General features: G+C 52.4%; 1 protein-coding gene across 2 annotated transcripts; it reads left to right on the forward strand.

Annotated features, from left to right (window-relative positions):
• Positions 1–562: 562 nt before the first annotated feature.
• On the forward strand, positions 563–3,347 carry SMIM33 (small integral membrane protein 33). Of its 2 annotated transcripts, none has more exons than XM_075100995.1 (2): positions 563–643; positions 1,279–3,347. In XM_075100995.1, the coding sequence occupies exons 1-2, from the start codon at positions 624–626 to the stop codon at positions 1,715–1,717; spliced, it is 459 nt and encodes a 152-aa protein (XP_074957096.1). In that variant the 5' UTR covers positions 563–623; the 3' UTR covers positions 1,718–3,347. The 2 variants fall into 2 exon arrangements, with proteins under 2 accessions (XP_074957096.1, XP_074957097.1); XM_075100996.1 differs by having other exon boundaries at positions 641–760.
• The last annotated feature ends 6,131 nt before the right edge of the window (positions 3,348–9,478 follow it).

Here is a 9,478-nt window from a genome sequence, read left to right on the forward strand (position 1 = left end):
ACTTGAGGCCAGCCTGCTCACATGGCCTCCATGCGAGGGGAGAGGTGTGTGAGCACTAACCTGGCACTGGCTCCTGCTTGCGACCCCGAGCAGGTCCCAGGGTCGAGGGCTTCGCAATGGACTCACGCTTCTGCTGGCCATAGCGGTGCTGAAAACTGGTCCTTCTGCAGCAGTGGGATCCCCCAGCAGAGAAAATCAACCCTGGGCTGCATTTTCGCTGGGGCGAGAGTCCTTCCAGCCCAAAGCATTGTGTGGATACACTTTGCTGGGCTGTGCAAAGATCTCACTTGCAGAAGGGTGATTTTTTTACTCCAATTTCTTAACTGCATTAAATTTTAACGCCATGTCGGTGGAAGGAGGGAGGTTTCCTGCAGTTAAGCAGCCAGAGGTTGCACGTGCGCAGCTGAAGGGGTGGTAGGTGCTTTCTCCCCAAACAAAAGGGCGCTTGTCTTGCAGCAGGCAAGAGGAGGGGTTTTTCCAGCAAGGGTGTGTGACAGCGAGGGAGGGGGCAGCGGCGCTGATGTGGCACTGGGCTAGGTAAGGGAGTACCTCTCCTGCCCACAGATGAGCAAGTGCTTCCTCCTCTGCCCTGGGGAATCCCGGGGGGGGGAAAGGGCTGAGCCATGACGTGGCAGCCTCTGAGGTGAGTCTGTCTGCACCTACACCGGGGAACCATCCGGGAGGTTTTTCTGCTGGTCCTGATGTCGGCTTCCCAGCCTCGCCACTGAGATGATGATTCCCATGCAACAGGGTTGCCGAGGTACACCTGAGGGGCTGTGGAGGGCTCTTCCTCCCTCCTCTTCCTCCCCCCCGCTTATCCCCTGCTCCCACCTGTGCTGTCTCCCATGGGATTTTTTGGCTGTGGCCAGGGATACCTTGTGGTGTGTTTTGGCAGGGTTGGGTCTCCCAGGCAAGTCCCCATGGTGTTTGGGCTTAGATTAGCACCATGGGCCTGGGGGTGAAGAGGAGAGGGTGTAGATCTCCCCACCAGGGAGCAGGGTGTAGTGGGGAGGGAAGAGCCCCATGCTGAAGGTGTCCAGGACAAGGGGATGCAGGGCATCACCTCCATGGCTGAATGTGTCTGGGGCACTGTCCTACAACCCCAGATATAATCACTAAAATTTATCCTGTCCCGTGAGATCAAGGGAGGGAGCACTTATGGGACCGTCCCATTCCCTGGCAGCTGCCAGCACAGGCAGGAGCTGCTGACTCAAGGGCAGGAGATAAGGACATCGGATGGCTTTTGCTCCATGGTCACCCCATGTTTCTCGGTCCCAGGTCAGCCTACTCAGCCATGAACAACTCCATGCCTGGCAGCCAACTGAGACAACCTGACCCCCAGGACGTGGCTGCCTTCACTCCCGTCTCCATTGTCAGGAGTGTGACGAAGAAAGCTGATGCCCTGCCTATGATCTCAGTGATTGTCGTCATCTTCATCCTTTTGGCTGTCTTCATCATCATCGTGGTGCACTACGGCCCTCACCTCCGCACCATCCAGATCACGCTCTACCACGAGCCCATGCCGCAGGACCTGGACAATGGGGTGCACCTCACAGACTGGAAGAAGTTGGGGTCCCAGAAGAAGCTGCCTGCCCAGCCCTGCCATTGGGAGCTGGCTGGTGTGGATGCAGCTGGCATGAGCTGCCAGTGCTCCTGCAAGCATCACCTTCCCTCTGGGAGCGCTGAGCCCAATGTCGTTGAGATCACATACCTGTGACAAGGCTGTGGGCCACATGGGCAGGACTCAAGCGACCATGTCCCATGGGAAAAAATGTGACTGGGATGTTAGCTCAGCCTGAGACTCACCAGTTCCTGCACATGGAGGTCATAGCTCCCCAGGATTGTGTCTCTGGCCAGGTAGGCTCGGCCAGGAGGTTGACTGTCACTGCAGTGACCCATTGTCAGCCCAAAAAAGTCCAGCCTGGGGGTTGCCACTGTCCCCAGGCAAGAGCTGGGTCCCCAGCCCAGGCTCTGGGGCTGGGTCAGCCTACATGGGACAGCATTAGCATATCTTTTGGTTTTTCTTGCCCTGGTTTTATCTGTCCCATGCTGTCTGGGAGTGGCCAGGAGAGCTGTCTTGGTCCTTCCCCCAGCTGGGGAGCTCTGGGCATATGCTCAACCCCTTGGCGGGAGCTGGAAGTTACATCATCTGCAACAGGAATTGCTTTCCAGATCAAAGATGCTTCTACACGCACAGTGTCCTCATCATGTCATTTATATGACGCAGAAAAGCCTCCATCCCCTCTTTTCCGCCATGCCACAGCCACTTTTCCTCTGTCAGAGGGCTGAAACACTGTCCTCCCTCCTGCCAGCCCCAGGAGCAGGCTCAGCCTGTTGTGGCAAACAGCCAGAGGAGAGGAGGCAGCACCTGAACCCATGTTGGTGTTTCAGCAGTGGAACCAGTGGCAGAGGACAACACGTCTGGTCCCCCAGTGGAGGTGGGTGAGAGAAGAGAGGTGGCACAACAGAGGCAGGAGAGGTGATAGTGGCACATCAGCCACCCCTTGTAGTTGGCTGAACATCTCAAGATGTTGGCACCGGTGGAGAAATGTGTGCATCTCTGGGCAAAGCCTGCAGCATCTCTGTGCACTATAGCAGGGATGGGGAGACCTGAGGTCATCTTCATTGTCCCCATTGCTGTCTGCTGTCCCTGTGCCAAGGGAAGGTCTGTTTGGGGACTTGGGGTCTTGGGAACTTGGGTGGTTTCAGTGTTGGAAGCAGCAGGGTTGAGGAAGGAGCAATGGTGGGGTCAGTGTAGCCAACCACTGTGGGATGGATGTTGGTGTGGCTTGGTGACCCTGGGCAGAAGCTCACTGAAGTGGCACAGAGGGAGCAGATGGTGAAGTGAAATGTCCTGAGCCCCATAAGGCTTCTGGTGGTAGCAGGTCATAGTCACCTGTTCAGCCCTGGGAGTCTTTCTGCTGCTGGACACACCAGGCATCTCTTCGGACAAGAAATCGGTCTCGGTTTCTCCTTACTCAGTGGAAGCTGGACATCAAAGCCTGTCTAAAGTATGTGGGCTCAGAGAACAGTCCCTGGGGAGGGAATGCAACCTCTGGGATCACCCTCAAGGATTTATTCTGCTGAATAGTCTCAGAAGTGAAAATACAGTTCCTGGCTTTCCCCTCCCCACCCCAGAACTGAAAAGCCAGATCCATGTCTGTCCTAAGCCACATCCCTGGCACAGATCCGTCTGTGCACTGTTGGACAAGAAATGGGGTCTTGTAGCTGCTCCTCTGGGCACTGGAGGTATTTCTCCAGTGTCCTTCCTCTCACTTACTTGAAAGCTAAGCAGTGGTTGGACTTGCTGGAAAATGTTGGTCTTTACAATAAATGTAAATTATATTACTTTTTTGGGGGGCAGTTGTTTTCTGTTTTGATATTTTCCCTCTTTGTTTTCCAGAGGTGCTAGTGCATTATCAGCTTTCCCATGCCTGTGTTAGAGGAGATAAAGTCTGTAATTTCAATTGAAAAATCACTGAGAGTCCCACCTCCCTTTGCACATCAACACAGGGCTTATTTTTTAGTTTATACATCCCTAATTTGCAGGACCACCTGAAGAGCTAATGAGACATCTCTTTAAACAATGGCTGTAGATTGTGGTAATCCAGGTGGTCACCCATGGTGAGGGCTCAGTCTAAGAGCTTAAGAACACCCCTTACAACCGTCACAAGATCTGCACTGTGGTACCCAGACTTGCTGCACCGTGTCTGGGGGACACCAGCTGTGCGCTGAGATGGTGTCACTCACCCACTGTGAATCGGTGGAGTCGTCACCCAACTTTTGTGGTTGTCTTGTTTCAGATCAGGGAGCAGCTTGGTTTGAGACAACATTTTTAATCGGAGAAACAGGAGCTTTTGTGGCAGCTCCCATTGAAGTACAACCACAGCAGCGAAACATGGTGTTTGCAAAGAAAAGATTAAAAAGTCTAAATATTAATAAAGAGAGAGATAAAATGGGTAATTATTACTAGAACTCATTGATTTGCAGCCACTGGGGACTTGTAAAGGTCTGATTTATGTTACAGCGTGCTGTGCCCTAGATCTATCACTTACGCAGCGCAGGAGCTGGGGAAACCCCCGTGTTGCAAAATGCTTTGCCATTGCTCAGGTATTTCAGGTTGTCAGACTAAAAGCAAATAAAACCAGCAGTGAATGGTGGTGCTGACGGGGCTGCAGTTTCCCCCGTGTTTCTCCTGTGCTCTGATCCTTCCAGCCCAGTCCAGGAGCTGTCAGCAGCCCCTTCTTCTATATGACCTTTTCTGGAAGGATCTAGTATTGAAGCTCAGGCCTTCAGGATTCTTTCCGTGTATTTCATTTGCAAAAATGCATTTAGATATAACCTTTTGAAATACAGGAAAAAAGTTACAGTAGGACTCATAATAGCAAACTAGATCATATAAGCAAGTAACAATCTTCTGCCAGCTTTCTCCTCCGGAAGGACACCAAGGGTTATACATCAACTCTACTTCTCATTGCTTTCTCCTATACAATAAAATATCATTTTTACAGATTCGCCTTTTCTATATTTGGACAGCACTACTGCTATCCGCTTATAGGATTGCTCTTTGTAGTCCAAGACTTTACAAAAGATATTAGGGTTCTTGAGTGGCAGAGGATGTGCATGCAAATTATCATAACATTATTACTATCTATTCAAACACTGAGCTTGTTCCAATTTATTTCACTTATAACTTTCTTCCCCTCCTTAACAATAATCTTTTTATGAACACAGAGCAACAATAACTCTCCTTATCATACCATCTACACAGGGGAGCTCCTGGAGCACAGCAAGCAAGAACTGACAGAAACTTTGCAGTTATTTGCTTTTCTCGAAGCCAGATGGCTGCCTTAGGAAGCTTTAAAAGCTGCTGTATCCCCTATTAACTCTGTCCTGGTTAAGGATTGCCTGCATCTCCTTTTATTTCCCTCCTGCTGAAGGGGCGGCTCCTATATAGCCCCTGCACAAGCACATAGCTCCCAGGGGTTTTACAGCTGGGTTTGCAGGAAACTGCTCACGATGCTGCAGGGTTGCCTACAATTGTGCAAAATTGAGGGAGGCATCCAGAACATCAGCAGAGGCTGAGGATGGAGGGGAGCTGCAGCACCACGCAGTGCCTCCCTGCAGTTCTGGGAGCCGGCTGAGTCCGACCGGGACCTCTGCCCTGGGGTGAGGGTGGTCAGAAACCCTCCCGTTGGAGGTTTGCTGCTTGCTGCGAGCTCGGCGGCTCTCCGCACCTCGCTGCCCATCGGCTTGGGTGCTGGGAGAGCCTGGGGACCGCGGCGGAGGCGAGCGCGGAGCAGCAGTGGGCCCTTGCGGTGGCGGCAGCCAACTGCAGGGCGTGCGGGCTCCAGCCCCCGCCCAGCGCCGCTCAGGGCGCAGCTGGGGTAAGCCCGGGCTTGGAAGGGTGTGCCGGGTTTTGGGTTCTCCGGTGCACTGCTGGAGGAGGTTGCAGGAAGATACAGAGAAGTCTTCACTGTGATGAAGGATGAGGACCTGAGCAACCCAGCCCAAAAGGGACTTGATTGGGGTGGGAGGCTGGACCAGGCGGCATGTGGAGGTGACTTTCAGCCAGTGTCACACTCTGATTTTATGGAGAAGATGAGCACAGGGAGACCCAGGTGCCCCTGAAAGAAGGACCATCCACCTCTTGCAGATTTCCATACTTGCTGTTTGGTGTGAGAGGGTGAATCATTTCCCTCCTCCTGAGAAAGGTCCCCCAAGAGCCTCCCCAATCCCTGCAAGCAGCTGAGGATGGGGCAGGTCCTGGGACACCTTGCGCATCTGCATGCAGCTCCTAAAACATCTAATGCACAGAGATGGATTAAGAAAGGATTTTCTTTTTCCTGCTGAAAAAGGGAGTGACGCTTCTAGAGAAGCAAAGCTTGTCTTTGGAGGGCTGAAAATTGGGACAGGTGAGGAAAAAAAACATGATCCCTGGTGTAAGGGCACCAGCTGATGAGAAGCAGCCATACTTTTATTTGCTCCATCTAGATTTGCCACCATCCTCCTGCTAAGGATGGTTCTCTGAGGTACGGAGCTGAGCCTAGAAGAGAGTGACCCACTACAGGGTGCACTCTGTTGTCTATGGTCTGACCCTCCCACCCCATGGAGCAGCTGTAGTGCAGAGATGAGACCAAGTCCTGCTTCCCCAAGTGGTCCACAGGATATGGTAAGCCCTGAGCACCCTAATAAGGTCAAACCTTGGTACGTCTTTGGTTGTGCTCATTTTGAACTCTTCTCCTTTTGATGTTTTTCATTACTAGGTTTGAAAAAAATTATCTTCCTTTCTCTTTTTTTACATTGCCCTGTGCACCCTCCTGGTGATATGCAGCACAGTGTGTGGTTCCCAGCTAGCACCAAGCCCACCCAAAATGACAAAAAAATTTGAAGACCTCCAGCTGTGCAGTAGAGCTCGAAATAATGTGGTTGGGCTGCTCTCTTGCCATGTGATTGATGGCAAGTGTGTGGTGCCTTGAGTAGAGCGCTGCATCCCTGGGAGGTTGGAGTGTCCCCTGTGTCCATGTCTTGCTCTGGAGCCTGGAGAGCAGCTGAGCTTCAGAAGAGCCAGATTTTCACACCGGTAAATAGCATTTACATGTTCTTTGGGCACTAATAGCATCACGCAGAAGCTGAAGAATACTACTGCAATAACTGAATATAACTGATGACCTTTCTGAGCTTTAAATGAAAAGTTTTAGGTGCAGCCAACCTCCTGGGAGGAAATTTTGTGTTCTTACACACAACATTGTCTACAGAGGTCTTGAAGCACCTGCACTTTGAAAACCTGCCTGTGTGTGAACAGGAAACAGGAGGAGGCATGTTTTGTTTTTAGCACCAGATCTTATTTTGCTGTCTGTGCTTCTGGCAAGTCTCAGCTCAACCCTTTTTCTTTTCTATTTTCCATGTTAGCATTACTTTGCCCATCTTCCACCAAGATGCGCCCAGCATAATTCGCAGCCCAGCAATGCTTTTGCAGCGTCCTGCAGCCATCCTCCCTACAAACTGCTAACAGGGGTCCCAGGTCTAGTTTATAGGGATTTATTCCTGAAGCATCCTAATAATTAAGGCATTAGCTCCTTTTCTCCTGGGCAGTCCAGATCTGCCACCAGTGGTGGTATCTGAACACCTGGACTGGGGACAGCACAGCTGGTGGGGGAGGACAGTGCTCAGGAGGGGGACACAGCCCTCGTCTCAGTGACTGTGCCTTTTCCCAGCATCAGGACTGTCACATCAGCCTTTCCCTATGGTGAGTAAGCAAACTGATGCTGAAATTCCCATCTGCCTCCCTGCCTCTGGGGAGAAAAGGGAGCAGTTTGGGACTGCAGCAGCCTAAAGGGGCACCATCCCTTCATCTGGTGGGGTAGGGGCCACACCAAGTGGGCTCCAGCACATGTGGGTGCTGGTGTTGGGGGGAATATATCTACTGGAACATGAGTGGTGGGTTAAATGTGGGGCACTTGGTGAGGTTGGCTTGTTCTGCAGATGGCTTGGGAGGCGATGGGGAGAAGAATATGTCTTGCAGGGCTCTTTGGGGAGCGCCCCCAGTTCTCAGGCATAGTATTTATGTCCTTTCCTTGGTGATATTTCAGTGTGGTTCTTCTGTTCCTTTCCATCCCTGAAAAGAAAAGGTATAAAAAAAGGGAGGTGGAATGATGGGACTCCCCGCAGAGGGAAGTAGCCTCCTCACCCAGTAGCAGGGCATGGGCTGGGAGATATCCGCTTCTCCATCCGCAGCTTTGCAGGCAGCAGGGAGTGGGAGAGCATCCCTCCAGGAGAGCCCATGTGCTGACTTTGCTCAGCTGAGGAGGAAGTGAGAGCACAAAGCAGGGAAATGACTTGGCAAAGGTCACCTGGAGCTGGGGCTGAGCCCAGGAATAGCACCGGGTCTCCTGCCACCCCCTGCCATGGCCAAGCTGCACCGGCCCTTCCTCCCAGTGTGCTGAGCTGTGGCACTAACCTCCGCCAGGGCAAAACAGCTGGTCAGCACTGGAGTGGTTTTGCTTTTGCTGTTCATTGTGGCATTAAAATTTACCATAATAGAAGACAAGTGATGAAAGCCAGGAACACAGAGGGGAGGCAGGCAATGCGGAGCCTCAGCTGGGAAAATCAGAGCTGTGAGGGGAGGGATGGGAATAGGATGGCAATATGGGTGTGCCCAGCAAGGCTGGAAAGGCAGGAGGAGAGGGGCAAGGCGGGCACGGGACACCAATGGCAGTCGCAGGGCTGCTGGAGGCTGCCTGCTACACATAGGGGACAAGATGAAGATGATGGGGCTGGTGGAATCAGATCACACCATGAGGATGCTCTGCTCTCCGTAATGGCCAAGGAGACTTCTGCAGTGATCTTTCCTGTCCTGAGTGCCTTCAATCACCTTGAGACCCCAAGTAAGGTCCAGCTAGGGGTAACTGGGCCCTGCAGGCAGCCAACTGCCTGCTCCCCTGCCTGCTTAGGAGGAGTACATGAAACAACTTCAGGCTGTGCTACCTATGCATGCACAGCTGGCCAGCGAGCGGGTGGTTCGGCTGTGCAGCCTCACATAGGCTGCTTGAAGGCAGGGGCTCAGGGTAAGCTGCTGAAATACAGAAAAGAAGGGATTTGGTGGTGCAAAATCAGTGCTGGGTGAGGATTGATGATGGGGAAATCAAAGCAAGAGCTGGGCTGGGGATAGGATACGTGCTAAGGCAGGGAGCTGGCCAGGACAGATGGACATAGGGGATGGGGAGAGGCCTGACAGGACACAAGTTGCATCTGCCAGAGCCTCCTTTCTTCCTGTGTGTCCACCTGGCTGTGTTTGATGTGGTGACTCTTCCAGAGATTCATTAGCTTATTTTGTTCTGTCCAGGTGAAAATGAAGCCATGACATAATGAAAAGCCATATGTTAGAAAAGGTGACATGGGCACATCGCCCTCAAAACCAGAAGCAAAAGGCAGAGCAAGGAGCAGGGATTAAGCGCTGGATTTAGACAAAATTAAAATCAACCAGAGTAAATCAGAAATCTAATGATGTAGGGAACAAGCCTTTGGGATGATGCAAGAGCAGAAGTCCGTCATCATCACTAGTCCTTGCAGATATCTTCCTAAAGCATGCAAGAGGCTTTGCAGATGGGTTAGGGACTGGCTGCAGGAATCACACCTTCTGTAAAATGCATTTTGCAGGTGGCAGCAGGCAGTGGTGATGGTCCCTGCAGGTTGGAAACCAAGGGCACTTCCACACCCCCCTCCCAGCTGGGAAGCATGCCGTCCCTCGAGCCCCCATCCTGCTGAGGCATTGTACCAGCCCGATCCTCCCTTTTCCTGTAGGTGGGGTTTCCATAGGAAACACGGCTGGTCCACCTCCTGGCCCTGGCCCGGTCGGCCGGACACTGCTCCCCAGCTGAAGCTGCGGCTGTGGCGGCTCCCTGAGGCTGAGCGTTTCAGCCCAGGGAGCAGCTGGCTCTTGTGGCTGTCCCCTGGTGATGGCGGGGCAAGGGACAAC

Source organism: Phalacrocorax aristotelis, chromosome 8 (genome assembly GCF_949628215.1).
Source record: "Phalacrocorax aristotelis chromosome 8, bGulAri2.1, whole genome shotgun sequence".
In the NCBI taxonomy this organism is placed as follows: domain Eukaryota; kingdom Metazoa; phylum Chordata; class Aves; order Suliformes; family Phalacrocoracidae; genus Phalacrocorax; species Phalacrocorax aristotelis.